The sequence below is a fragment of the Diabrotica virgifera genome, chromosome 3 (assembly GCF_917563875.1).
Source record: "Diabrotica virgifera virgifera chromosome 3, PGI_DIABVI_V3a".
NCBI lineage: Eukaryota > Metazoa > Arthropoda > Insecta > Coleoptera > Chrysomelidae > Diabrotica > Diabrotica virgifera.
The window spans coordinates 127,912,374-127,927,998 of record NC_065445.1 but is presented as its reverse complement, the minus strand read 5'-3'; the positions used below and the strand labels follow the sequence as shown (position 1 = coordinate 127,927,998).

General features: G+C 31.8%; 1 protein-coding gene across 3 annotated transcripts in view; it reads right to left on the bottom strand.

Annotated features, from left to right (window-relative positions):
• LOC126881305 (nose resistant to fluoxetine protein 6-like) overlaps positions 1-15,625 on the bottom strand; it is a 156,380-nt gene that overhangs the window by 127,504 nt on the left and 13,251 nt on the right. For all 3 annotated transcript variants that reach the window (XM_050645508.1, XM_050645507.1, XM_050645509.1), the window contains exon 2: positions 7,696-7,877. In XM_050645508.1, coding sequence (XP_050501465.1) covers positions 7,696-7,877 — 182 coding nt within the window. The remainder of the gene's footprint in view (positions 1-7,695; positions 7,878-15,625) is intronic.

Below are 15,625 nucleotides of genomic sequence, written 5' to 3'. Positions count from 1 at the left end.
ATACATATAAAAATAAAAAAAATAGAAGTATTTACAGTAAAACCTGTGTCACCGGCCACCTGTACTAACGGCCAGTTTAAAAATTTCCCAAACCAATTACAGTAAAACCTGTGTTAACGGCCAACTGCCAACATCGGCCACCTGTCCTAATGGCCAGTTTAAAAATTTCCCAAGCCAATTATAGGTAGACTACAAAAACTGGCAATAACGGCCACCTTTCTATATCGGCCAATAGTTCTTTCATTTTTAGTGGCCGTTACTGACAGGTTTTACTGTATATATAAATAACTCAGAAAGTAGTGTCCGTTTTATTTACAAAAATATTTAAAATATCTTAATTATATCATAATTTACAGTAATTAACATTTATTTATTTTACAAACTAAGCTTAGGTATTTACCTAACTATTTAAGTATTTTAGAAAATAAATGATATTACTTTGACTGTGCTTACACTAAATAATTAACGGCTGTTTAAATTTTTCTAACAAAAACTTATGGTTTCTGAGTAGGTATAATCGGTTCGCTAAACTCAGACACAACTGGCTAGTGATTTTAGTAAGTAAGTTTGGCAATTTGGTAGAATTTGCAAAAAAATAATTACAAAATAGTTAATAATTACTAAATAGTTAGTAATTTTGCCAATTTTGGAAAAATTGCCTAAAAACAAAAAAAATTGACTAAAATCACTAGCCAGGTGTGTCTGAGATTAGCGAACCGACTATACAATATATTTGTACATAAAAAAACTTCTTTCCACATCAGCCGATCTAACTGGGTCATTTTTCAATTACCTATACGGTAATCTTTGCTATCAAATTAAATGATTCCTAAAAATGTCCCACCTAGTACTTGAACTAAATACTTTAAAAAGGACCTGGTAACTATTTGCATAACAAATAAAATCAGGAATCTGGAAAATATCAAGATAATATAACTATGAAAGCAGGAAGATCCCTCAAATATTTGCAGGAGATTCTTTCTCTTTATCTAAGAAAAAATACCAAGAGCCTAAATTAGAAGCACGCAACTAAAGGCTATTGTACGAGAAAACACAGCTTTTATTTTCGGCAGTTTCAAATTGCAATTCACAATAATATTACAAGGGCAGGTGTTACCGGTATCAATTTTACAACATAATAATTGATTTCTAAAACTGACCAAGAGAGACAACTGGATGACCGACGAGATACTCGGCATGATGGACCAACGAAGACAAGCCAAGAACAAAGACAATCAGAATTACAATATAATTAACAATGAAATCAGAAAAAGATAAGAGAGACAAAAAAACTTACTATGAGGAAAAATGTAAAGAGATCTTCAGAACAAATACGATCTATTCAACCTGCATAAAAAGGTTAAAGAAATGGCAGGGCTGCAAAAAAGAAACCACAACACAACTCTTTTAGACAAAAATGGAAACACTATTATAACGACTGACGAAAAGCTAAAACGATTTAAAGAATATATGGAAGAGCTTTTCGACGACGAAAGAGGAAAACTACAAGACATACCTTTCGAAAATAGAGAAACAAGTGTAGAAATTACAAAGAAAGAAATATTGTATGCACTAAAAAACACCAGTAACGGAAAAAGCCCGGTGCCAGATCAACTGCCTATTGATATCGTTAAAATAATAGAAAAGGAGTACATAGATGTCCTCTTAAAACTCTTTAATGAAATTTATCAGTCGGGTGACATACCCAATGAATGGTTGACCTCAACATTTATTTGTTTCCCAAAAAAGAAAAATGCTAGAGAATGCACCGACCACCGCACCATAAGCCTGATGTCTCACACACTTAAAATGTTTTTAAAGATCATTCATAATCGCATTTACCAAACACTTGATATGGATATTGAAGAAACCCAATCTGGACTCCGTAGAGGCGTAGGTACCCGTTAAGCTCTCTTTACATTCAACGTACTAATCCAGAGATGCTTGGACGTGAACCAGGATATGTACGTCTGTTTCATAGATTACAACAAGGCTTTCGATAAAGTCCACCACAAACAGCTAATGGACGTCCTCAAAGCAAAACAATTACAATACAATGACCTTTGAATTATAACAAATCTATATTATAAACAGCAAGCACACATACGCATTAACGAGCACACATCAGAAGAGTTCGAAATTAAAAGAGGAGTGCGACAGGGGTGTGTATTATCACCACTACTATTCAATGCATACTCTGAAGAAATTACGAAAAGAGCTCTTGAGGGAGAAACAGCAGGAATAAAGGTAAATGGAACACCAATTAACAACATTAGATATGCGGACGATACTATCATAATAGCAGACAACCTTAAAGACCTCCAAAAGCTAATGAACAAGATAGTTGAGTATGGAGAAGAATATGGATTATCAACAAACATCAAGAAAACTAAATTTATGAGGATATCAAAAACTCAAAATAATGATGAAAGCCTGACAATTAAAGGTAAAACTTTAGAACAAGTAGAAAACTACAACCATCTTGGCACAGTAATTAATCACACAAAAGATTACTCCAAAGAAATCAAAGTTCGAATAGAGAAAGCAAGAACAAACTTCAATAAAATGAGAAAGGTACTTTGTGCAAGAGAACTGAAATTAAACTTGAGAGTTAGGCTGGCAAGGTGTTATATTTTCTCGACTCTGCTTTACGGGATAGAAGCATGGACACTTAACGCATCGACTACTAAAAAGTTAGAAGCATTTGAACTGTGGGTGTATAGAAGAATCCTGAAGATATCGAGCATATAACAAACAGCGAGGTCATGAGAAGAGTCAACAAAAGACTGGAGGTATTGGAAACCATAAAGACACGAAAGCTGCAGTACCTGGGGCATGTTATGCGTAATGAGAGATACAACATACTTCAGTTGATTATACAGGGGAAAATCCAGGGCAAGAGAAGTGTACGAAGGAGACGAACCTCGTGGTTGCGTAGCTTGAGGGAATGGTACGGATGCACATCAACCGAACTATTCAGAGCAGCAGCATCTAAGATTAGAATAGCCATGATGAATGCCAACCCAATAAAAAATTTTACCTAGAGGTATAAACTAGTAGATTTTGGAACCATTATTCAAGGACAAAATTACAATAAATGTCTAGAAATATTGAAACAAAATATATTCGGATTTCCAAGCTCTTCGTTGATTTTATTTCATGAATATATCTATACACCTGACTAAATTTCAAGTTATATGCACTTTATGCATACTTTTATATAAATATGCAAAATTTGACATTTTTGCATATTTTATGCATAATATGCAAAATATGCAATTTGCATATTTGCCTAAGTCTAATAATTATGAATGTGTCTTTCCATTGTACTCTGTGCTTCTTGTCTCAGGCATGTTTGCATATCTGAGTTTTCTCGAAGTCTCTATTGTTGATGTTTGTTTCATACTATGTTTCTAAAATAATGAATAAATAATACATCGCTGCTAAAGCGATTAGGATAAGGTGTTCCGTGAGCCTGGTTTGTATTTAAAAAAATCGCTGATTACCTCATTGCACTGATCCCGTGTAATGTCTAGCACATAGTATAGCAATTGATGGCCATCAGTGTCCATTGATGGACTGTTTCCAAAATAATAAATGTATTCCAACATTTTGCATCATACCGTATAATTTGACTCCATCCACCGAAATATAATTATTCGCAATAGCGTTAAAATTATAGTAACGCTCGTTTTCAAAATCTAACGAAAATTATAAAATAGTCATCAAAATAAATTTGATTGCGTTATGAAAGATTATCATTGCAGAAAAATTAAACAAAATAAACAGAAGTAAAATAAATACGGATTCAAAAACTGCAAAAAATATTAAAGATTAAAAATAGCAACCTAAGAAAACAAGATAGTTTCTGCAATTATAATTATAATATATTGTGCAAACAGGTTCCTATCCGAATTACAAAAGTTCAAATACGTCGTTTATTTTAAATTATATTCTATTTTTATGGAATTAAAACAATTTGATTGTAAAAAAATTACATTTTACATTTGTTTTAAGGGCATGGGTAGATAATTCGCAAATATTTTACGGCTATCCCTATTTTTCTGTCTTTACACTTTTCACTTTTAGTAGCATTCTTAGGTTATAGGCTTTCATCCTATATGTGACTGTGTTTACAAAGTCTCTGGGAGAGACAAACGTTAATAATAGAATTCAAAGATTTCACATTTTTTCAAAACGGGTCAAAACAAATCTGTTTAAAAAAAGAAAACTAATAGATGATAGACCATATAGAGTTGACCCTTAACTAAACGTTTGTTCAAAAAAGAATAATAATAATCTTAATAACAGACAAATAGGTAGATACACAGTTTCAAAAGTTATGCATCACTTAAAATCATACTGAATCTCCTAATTGATTTTGTCGGGAATATATTAACGGATTCGGCTATTTTTTTTATTATTTTAGATTTTTCTTTGGTATCTAGACAGCTAGCCAAAGGTTCTTCTAAACTTCTTTTTTGAACATAATACCAGGTGGAAGAAAAGATATGTTTTGCTGATAGTTTGAGACACCCTGTAGGATGGACAAGGTATAAGTGTGAGTATATTACATCAATATCATAATTGTAGTCTTATGTTTTGTGAACATTATGTTCTGTGAATATCCCTGATATCTTTAGAAACAAAGAAAATAGATGGTTTTATTCTTCAACATTGCGTGTTTTAACTGAAGCAAAACTAAATTAACAATGACCGTTAACAAACCTTTAAAAACAAAATGGCACATATCGTTAACAATTCTGGTCGACACGTTAAGAGTTATTTGTCGACTAAATAAGCGATATACACAGCGCAGCATAAGACAGACGAGATCGTTTAATGGAGGCTCTGTGATGTTTTGGGGTGGCATTTCCTTAAGAGTAAGTAAGGATTTGGGGTCTACGTAATGGCTCTTTAAATAGCGAGAGGTACATTGTACATATTTTCTTTCTTTGAACACATTGTTCCTTTCGCAGTATAATATATAGGATATAATTTCATCTTGGTGTACGATAAGACAAAACCTCCTCACGTATCGGATGTCGTCAGTTAAACACATATTTTATATGTAGTAATGAAACAAAGACTTACTCACAATCATTTAATTATACTTTGACGACCGGTTTCGATCTCTACATTATTCAGATCATCTTCAGGTCGGCGTTACAAGTAGTTAAATGCTACAATTAAAGAAAACCAGAGTTAGAACGTTGTCTGGTTGCACAAATGTTAATAGAAAGCTAAACCCGAAAACATTTTTTGAAGTAAAGGTTTGCAACTGTTGACATCTCAGAAATTCGATACATACAAATGCACACTTATGAATAACAGATACTCATAAGCATGCATAAGCAAATAGATGCTTGCAGTTTATGAATATTTGTTGAAAAAATTTTTTAAATAAAAACTAATGAAAATATTAATCAAAATTAGATATGCTTCCAAAATTGAAAAAATATTAATAATAGATAGTAATATTGCTCTGATCTACTTACATGCCGTTACAAGGGATGCGTTGCCACTTAGTTGTTAACATGTTAATACGTCCAACTTATGCTAATAGATTAGCTGGGAAAGGTATAGGGCAAACAGACATGTTACGTAGGTCAAAACACAGTAAATTTTTGAAATTTAAATGGATCCTGAAGGTAGATGCGTGCTGTGAAACAAAGGATGTAGTGTGAGACAGGAGAAAGACAATGCTCGAGTGGATGTATTTTAAATGTAGCTAAGTTTGAAATCACTTTATTGTAGACTCTTGTACTAATGTGATGGTCTTTGCTCGCCGATGTTTTGCGATATGGGCAGAGGTCAAAGTATGGAAAATGACAAATAGGAAAGAATTTAATTAAATTAAATTAAAATGTCTTGTTCCCGGTCAAAGGACTAAGGGAGGTCACAAATTTAGTAAAAATTGTAGGTGCCAAACACCCTGAAATCTATGAAATGTGTAGAATTATAAGAAGGCTAATTAGATGAAAAATGGTAAAAAATCGTAAAAAGACAGTGGTTAAAAAACTGTAAAAAATAAAAATTGTAAAAAGATCATAAAGAGGCAAGGTTATTTTGTTTGACATATTTTATATTATGGAGTAAAACCGTCTAGTTTCTTTGTTATGAAAGATATCAGAGAAACTGAAAAATTAAGTATTCACAAAATATGAGACAACCACATAATTTCGATTCTGGTGACTACCAGTGTGGTATCAAGCCTGGCAAATCGACTATTGATCAAATATTTACAATAAGACAAATGCTTGAAAAGTATTGGGAATATAATCAGGACGTTCATCAGATCTTTATATACTTCAAACACGCTTATGATTCAATTAATCGTGCAACATTATGGAAGGCAATGATCGAGCTCGGCGTACCCAAGAAACTAGCTGCGGTAACACAAATGTATGTAAGTAGCTTCTTTGCAGAAGTTACAGTTTGCAGAAGAGGAGGAAAAATATCAAATGCTTTCTGCGTAAATTCTGGACTGAGACAGGGAGATCCGTTGTCCCTATGGTTGTTTAAGCTGGCCTTAGAATATGTAATGCGAAAAATTTATCCAAAAGTCAAACCAGACATAATTGCTCGGGGAGCAAAAATCATACTCGCCTTTCCCGGTGACGTAGACGCAGTACCACAATCAACATTAGAAATTAAGGATATTTTCTCGAGCTTTGAACATCGGTCTAAAAATAAATGAAGACAAAACAAAATATATGGTCGTCTTAAAACAAGAACGACGGCGAATAAGGCAAAATATTACTATAAACGATCATAACATCGAAGTGGTTAAAGAATTTAAATATCTAGGAGCAACAATCACAAATAACAACAAATTAGAGCGAGAAGTTGAAAAGCGAATAATTGCTGGAAACAGATCTTTCTTTGCAATGAAACATCTAATGAAGTCAAAACTGCTTTCACGAGGTGCAAGGTATGGGCAGGGTATGTGATACGCAGTAACGACAATCGCCTTATAAACAATGTGTTCTGGGAAAGGCCAGATGGAAGAAGGTCTGTAGGGCGGCCTAGAAAAAGGTGGAAAGATGTAGTCAAAGAAGGTCTAGAGAAAATGGCAGTGCGACAATGGGAATTAGTGGCACAGGATCGACAAACATGGAAGGCAATAGTAAACGCGGCAAAGACCCACGAAGAGTTGTAGCGCCAATGATGATGATAATGACATAATTTCGATGCATTACTACCCACCGTTGTACCGTTTCCTCCATACAGGGTGACTCAAACTTTTGTTTTATTTAAAATACATGTTTGAACTATATAATAAAAAAAATAAGACTACAATACGATTTCGATGCATAGCCACACTTGTACCTTGTCCTCCCTACAGGGCGTCTCAAATTTAACAAAAGAAAAACATTTCTTTTGTTCCAACACAAAAGAAAAACATAAGTTCAAATAAGAAGTTTGAGTACACCTTTGCTCAACTATGTAAATACCAAAGAAAAGTTCAAAGTAATAAAAAACAATAAGCGGCATCCGTTAATCTGTTCATGAAAAAATCAACTATGAAAATGAGCATAATTGTAGGTGATGCATAACTTTCGAAGCTATGTTTATGTACATATAGATAAATATTCTACATCATAAAAATTAGACGGTTTAAAAAAATTAGATTATTGACGAAAAGTTTAAATTAGTTTTGTCAAATTACTAAATACATCTATAATAACTTACGTAATTTCTGGTTATTGCGGAATAATCAATTGCAGTGGTGTTTATAACAATATTTCCCAAACAGTATTTACCCTTGATGTGGTCTCTTTGAGACACGGTCTCGATACACTGCTTGAAATTTCCCATCTCTCCAAAATTATATGACAATAAACCTACGGGCATTTTGGATGTAGCGTCCAACACTGCAAAAGAGAGTTTTTAGTTTAGTATATTGCTTAAAATATTTTTAATAGTTTCGGTAAAAAGACATTTGGCTTAGTTTTGTATTCTAAATTAATTTTATGTAATATTTAAAAGTCAAAACAACTTTTTTTAAATAATTACAAAAATTTAATAATCGTATAATATACAAAAAAAATACATACACGGCAGAGAGAGTAAAATAAAGACATTAAAATCCAACTAAAGAGCAAAAACGAATACATACCCGAGATGAAAAAAGTGTCCAACTAATTTACTAGGCGAGCTGCACACCCCTAGTTTGAGGTTTAGAAATCGAAAAAGCGATCATGAAAGGTGAATGGCAAATTTTAGTCATTCTTTATATTTTCGAGGTCGCTGAATCCGAATATGACGTTTATTTTTATCCAGAATTGGTGGAAAATATTAAAAAATCAAATTTTATGCAAAAATGCGAAAAATTAACTTTGATGATTTTTCATATTTACCTCGCTGTATCTTTGGTTGCGGTAAATATTTCCTTTTAAAAATTTTACTGTGTTATCTTTAAAGTAGTTAGATAACAACGAACTTTGTCCAAAGTGTTGGAACAAATTATAAGAGGAGTTGTAAATTTAACATTTTGTCGCCAGATTTCATTAGATTCATGTTTACTTAATAAAGTTGAGTGACAAACTTTTTAGTTTATAATTTTGTCCAACACAGCAATACATGTAATATAATTTATGAAGATATTTTATGGAAAATTTCAAGTCCAAATATGCAATATGAAAAAAGTTATGTCACTTTATAGACTAAGAGCCGCTATAGGTGAAATTTATTAATCATTTTAGGCACGATGGGACCCTATAACTTAAATAGTAGAACCTAAAAGAAAACGTTTGAACACTGTGCCGTCACTTTCCAGTGGCACATGCGTCGACAGTGGCGCATCAAACTTTCCACTTATGGACGGGATAAATAAATTAAAAGTTAACAGAACTTACTAACAGAATTAAATTTTTTTTATTTTTTTAAGTTCTATGTGATTAACACATAGGATTCATCGTGATTTTAACCCACCACCTCCTTCCCCCTGCCGCCACTATCAAAAACTTCATTTTTCGTTTTTATTTTTTTTTGGTAGGATGCAATCAATTTTAAAATTTCAAAAAATTCACACGCATAGTTGAGGCTCTTATAAAACATGCCTATTTTTTATAGACCCATAGGTAGAGTGTACATAACCTCAAAAAATTAAAAGGGATTTTTTTTTTCAAAAAAGCGTATAACTTTTTTTGAGGAATAGCTGCCGGTCTAATTTTTTCTTAATCTTGTGTGTTTTATCAAACACTATATTTTAAATTTTTTTCAGATTTTTCCGTAAGTCTCCCCACCTTCAAAAATCCGAAAAACTGTTTTTTGAGGGGTTTTGGCGGATTTTCCCTATTTTATAGACTTCATAATATATCAAATCAATTTTGTTTTTATAGGTTATATGTAACTTGAAGTAACTGAGTTCTTTAGAATATATAAAAATCAGAAAAACACGTTCAAACCTCCCAAAACCCCCTTAAAAAACAGTTTTTTAGATTTTTGAAGGTGACCAACGTTACAGAAAAATCTGAAAAAAATTAAAAATATAGAGTTTGATAAAATACACAAGACTAAGAAAAAATTAGATCTGCAGCTATCCCCAAAAAAAAGTTATATACTTTTTTTCAAAAAAAAAAAAATTAAAATTTTTTTGAGGTTATGTACACTCAACCTACAGGTCTATAAAAAAATAAACGTGTTTTATAAAACCCTTAACTATGCGTGTAAATTTTTTGAAATTTTAAAATTGATTGCATCCCACCAAAAAAAATAAAATCCAAAAATAAAGTTTTTGATGGTGGGGGCAGGGAGAAGGGGGTGGTGGGTTAAAATTACGATGAATCTTATGTCTTAATCACATAAAACTTAAAAAAATGAAAAAAATTAAATTCTGATAATTAGGGAGGGTATTTTTTAATTTATGTGTCCCGTCCATAAGTGGAAAGTTTGATGCGCCACTGTAGACGCATGTGCCACTGAAAAGTGACGGCACAGTGTTCAAACGTTTTCTTTTAGGTTCTACTATTTAAGTTATAGGGTCCCGTCGTGCCTAAAATGATTAAGAAATTTCACCTATAGCGGCTCTTAGTCTATTACAGACGAGTGGCACTCCCCAAAAAACCGCTTATTTTTCGAGACACTGACCACGGTGTGGTGAATAGCTAATTTTGGTCTGACTTTCTGTTTTTGATGGTGCTGAAAACGAAAATGAGGTTTATTTTGAATTTCCGACGGGGGAACATTGTCAAAATCGCAATTTTACCTTAAAAATAAAAAAAGGAAATCACGTTTTTTTCTAAAATTAAAACGTGCTAAAGTTTTTTTTTTATATTTCATTCTTTGTACAATATTTATTATTTGTAATAAAAACTTAATTAAAAAGCTAAATTTCAAATTTTGTCACTTAACTTTGCAATTCAGGAATATGCACCTTTTACTTTAAACAATTTATAACTTTTATTACAGTAACACAGAAAGATTGAAATAGATACCATTGTCTTCAGAGAGGTAAGAAATATGTACTGTAAAAATTTCAGAAAAAATATTAAAATGGAACAGAGTTGTAGCGAGTTAAAGGCAGAAAAATGTGACTTCATTTTTTTTTATTTTTTAAGGCAAAATTTCGATTTTGCCAATGTTCCCCCACGTAAAATTCAAAATACAGTGGAACCCCGATAAGTCGACCCCCGATAACCCGGAAGTCCGGCTAAATCGGACCGATTTTCATCAGATAAACATTTTGATTTTCAGTATTTTGTATTTTGACAACGATTGGGCGTCGAAATGTTAATAAAATTATTTTTCAATTTAATTGTGGCTTATTTTCCATCAAAATACGTAGTCAATTATCAGATAAACATTTCAACAATAAAAATGTATGTAATATAATATTTGAGAGATAACGTGTATTTGTGTAATTTGAACTATACGATAGTAAAAATGACTCATGGCGCACGCCGCGCCGGCAGAAACAACAGACACCTGTCTGTAGTATTCCTTTATATATTTCAAACAGCATTGTTTAAAAAGACTAAAAGACTATTTCAAAAATTCTTTTTTCAAACAATGGTCTTTAGTTTTCACTGTTCTTAAATAACATAACATCGATTGTGACTGTATTGTGTATAGTGCAGTCTTGTATATTCTTCGCTTCCGTTTGTGTTTGCGTGTTTTTAGTAATTTAGATTTGTAGGTACTGTACATATTTATATATATTTCATGTTATTTCAATTCTAACGGAGTTTATCTGTAAGTATACCGTATTTTATTAATTTTTACCATATTTCCCGGCTAACCCGGATTTTCGATAACCCGGATCGGCCGCGGTCCCGATTAATCCGAGTTATCGAGGTTCCACTGTAAACCTAATTTTCGTATTCAGCACCATCAAAAATATACAGTATGACCAAAATTAGCCATTCATCACACCGTGGTCATCACACCACACAGTATCTAGAAAAATGAGCTTTTTTAGGGTGTGCCGCTGGTTAATAAAGTCACATAACTTTTTTTCTATTGCATATTTTGACTTAAAATTTTCCAGAAAACTTCCTCATGAATTATGTTTTGCTGATGTTTTCGTTAAAATTATAAACTTGAAAGTTTGTCACTCAACTTTTTTATGTAAAAATGAAACTAACGAAAGCTGACGACAAAATATTTAAAAATTAACACCTCTTCTTCTAAATTGTTTAAACATTTTCGACAAATCTCGTTGTTATCTAAATACTTCAATGATAACACAGTAAAATTTCCAAAAGGAAATATTTACAGCGACCAAAGATACAGCGACGTAAATTTGAATAATCATCAAAATTGATTTTTCGCATTATTGTATAAAATATGATTTTTGAACATGTTTAGCCAATTCTAGATACAAATAAACTTCATATTCAGATTCAGCGACCACGAAAACATCACCAAAATTGGTCATTCACTTTAAAGTTGATTTTCGTGGTAAGTATAATGTAATTTTAGGGGTTGCTGCCGCTCGCCTACCCGGAAAGATGTCAAAATCCACGAAACATTTTTTTCTCGATAAACAATTATTTCAATCGACCCCATATAAAATATGAACAGGTTAAAATCAGGTGATGTAGGGAGTCATCCATGAGATATCATGGGCACTTATCCACTTATTTCGATAAGATGCAAGAAAAGTTGACAAATAGCAACTGAAAAATGTGATAGTTCTTCCATTCTATCTTTTCACATGTATGAAATTATTGACGAATTACTTTTTATCCTAGATATCCCTTTTACTCACAGAAACTAGTATAGCAAAACTAAATCGTTTGTCCATAGAAACCACAATAAATTAAACAAAGATAAACAATGCAGCATGTCGTTGATACCTTGTTTATTATGAATTTTAACGATTATCATTTTCAGTGACAGTGACATTAGCGCATTTGTTGTATTTATTGGAATTTATAACTTATAGTCCTGTCGCCAGGGGGGGTACAACGGCCTCGTTAATTCAGATGGACTTACCCAAGTTTTTTTTATGTATTTTGACCCGTAGAACACGAATTTTTTGGGTAACAGTTGATCCGGATGTCGATAAGATTGTTATAGACCAAGAACTTGAGGAATCAAATAACAGCGATTTTTGGCAAAACAAAACAATAATTTGTATTTTTTGGGTCATTTTAAGCAAAAAATATTTCTACAAGTTTTTTAGTAGGATGCACAGTTTTCGAGATAAACGCGGTTGAACTTTGAAAAAATCGAAAAACTGCAATTTTTAAACCCGAATAACTTTTGATTAAAAAATAAAATAGCAATTCTGCTTAGCGCCTTTGAAAGTTCAAGTCAAATTATGTCGGTTTTGATTATTTGCATTGCTAAAAATTTATTGTGTTATTGTTAAACAAAGCTACAAACAACTAGTGCGTGAGTGATGTTTCTATGATTTCTCATTTAAAATCGAACGAGTAGGTAGAATAGGTACTAGTGCAATCAAGACTATTTCTACGTTACATGCGTTAAAACGCATGTAAAAGCACGGGAAACCCTACGTGTTTATAGCTTTGTTAAACAATAAAAAAATAAATTTTTACCAATGCAAATAATCAAAACCGATATAATTTGACTTAAACTTTCAAATGCGGTAAGCAGACTTGCTATTTTATTTTTTAATCAAAAGTTATTCGGGTTCAAAAATTGCAATTTTTCGATTTTTTTAAAGTTCAACCGCGTTTATCTCGAAAACTGTGCATCCTACGAAAAAACTTGTAGAAATATTTTTTACTTAAAATGGCCCAAAAAATACAAAATATTGTTTTGTTTTGCCAAAAATCGCTGTTATTTGATTCCTCAAGTTCTTGGTCTATAACAATCTTATCGACATTCGGATCAACTGTTACCCAAAAAATTCGTGTTCTACGGGTCAAAATACATAAAAAAAAACTTGAGTAAGTCCATCTGAATTAACGAGGCCGTTGTACCCCCCCTGGCGACAGGACTATTATATTGGATTTAGTTTATAAAGCTATACATTGATGAGTGCGCTAATAACCGGCAAAATAAGGCAAAAGATGGAAAACATAATACGTTTTGAAATAAAAAAATATAAAACTATTGAAATTATCGGTAGTAATTGCACAAGAGTTCTAAAATTATTGAATTTTTCCCGAGTGACACTTTGACAGTTTTAATTTCACGAGCCGAAGGCGCGTGAAATTATGTCAAAATGTCACGAGGGCAAAGATTCTATAATAATTTTAGAGATCGAGTGCAATTTGTTGCGATTATTTCATGAATAAAACTGTTCAAAACCAAAATTTTATTGTAATTTATTTATGTAAGTACAAATTAGTACTGTTAAACACACAGTTGATATAAAATATTTTACGGTTGAAAGTCATCACTTTTATAACTTTTAAAACATTAATTGTCATTTATGTCACTGAATGTATTTGTTCGTAGCAACGAGGGACATCTGACGTAATATACTTGACGACGGGATATTATCAAAAATTATCACCTTAATTTGCATTTCTGTAGCTTTCTATTGATCAGAATCTCCTATGAATGAAATAATCAATAGAAACCTATAAATTTAGATTACATTGATAGTTTCTCAAGTTTAGACGATTTTGACAACTGCCACTGTGGCAAGAGAATTTTATAAAATTTTCCTGTAACAGTTTGACTTTAATTCGTCTCAAGATGGGAAACTATCAATATAATGTAAATTTAAAGGTTTCTGTTGATAATTTCCCACCTCTACTATTATCTTCCTGTTTTTATTGCACCAAGTATTATGTTTTCCGTCTTTTCCAATATTTTGCCGGTTATAAACGCACTCATCACTGTATTGTAACATAGTTAAATATACCTAAATGTCAAATATAACTTTATAAAATCAGCGATAATAGCCATTTCCCAATAGTACATTCTTTAACCGTAAAATATTGCAAGACTTTTAAATTCTAAAGAACCAATCCGATTTAGGAGAAATTTTTCAAATAAGCTCATCTTGTCCTCCTCTTCAAAAGTAATAAGATTACAATGTCTGCTTTTTATTTTTAAGGGGTGAAAACTACCCTTTTTTACCAAAAATTAAAAACAGCCGATATAAGCGTTATTTAAATCTAAATTATGTGTAGGTATGTTAAATAGTATGTTAAATATAGGAATTTGATTGTTTCTCATACTGAAATGCATTTTATAGTTTATAACTATTTTTAAACCCTTAAAAGCTACCCTCTCAATAAGAATTTGTATAAAAATATTTTGTAACTTTAAATTAGGTAAGTAATGATGTATTTTGTAGTGATTTAAACATTATTTTATGTTTGCAATTTAGTTTATTAAGTATTTAATATTTTCAACCCTTATAAACTACCCCTACAATGACATTTATGAGATCATTCACTTACAATAAAATATTGTAAAACCTGTGAATTTTAAACAACCGCTTGGGTTGACATGAAATTTGGCATTCACATAGCTAATAAGTCAAAGAAAAAATGTGATATAGTACCGATGTGTGCTTTTGCCTTGGGGGTGAGTTTCACCCCTTCTCGGGGGTGAAAAATATAGGTCCAAAATAATAAACTTTCTAATTAAAGATAAACTGACTAATTTTAAGCAACTTTTGTTCTGTAGAGTTTTTTACGAAGTCAATACTTTTCGAGTTATTTGCGAGTGAATATGTTCATTTTTCAACAATAGAACCACGTTGTTAGACGGTTTGTCGCAAATAACTCAAAAAGTATTTTATCGAAAAAATATTTTGAGCAGAAATATAGATTATGAAAAACTGAAGAAATATGTGTATGTATGAAGTTTGGAGACCTAGTAGAACCGCAGAGTCGTAGCTAATGAAGTTTCAAGGTATGGGGTGTTCAGATTTCTCTTACAACGTGAATATTTATTGATTGCTCTAAAACCGGTTGAGATATGCAAATGAAATTTGGTGGGTTTTAAGAGGTAGTTATTACGCATTTGTTGACAGACTTACTATTAAGAATTTTATATTTACCATTGGCGCGCATACGGGTACTACTCTAAATTTAAAAAAAATAGTTCGCCACTGAGGTATTTCAAATTAAAAGCATTTCTGAGTTAATTATTTAATTTGTGACAGAAAATATATCTTCCCTTTTTTCAAACGATGCGCCTTTTTCATGATAAAACAAAATAAAATACTTATATCAACGCTTAA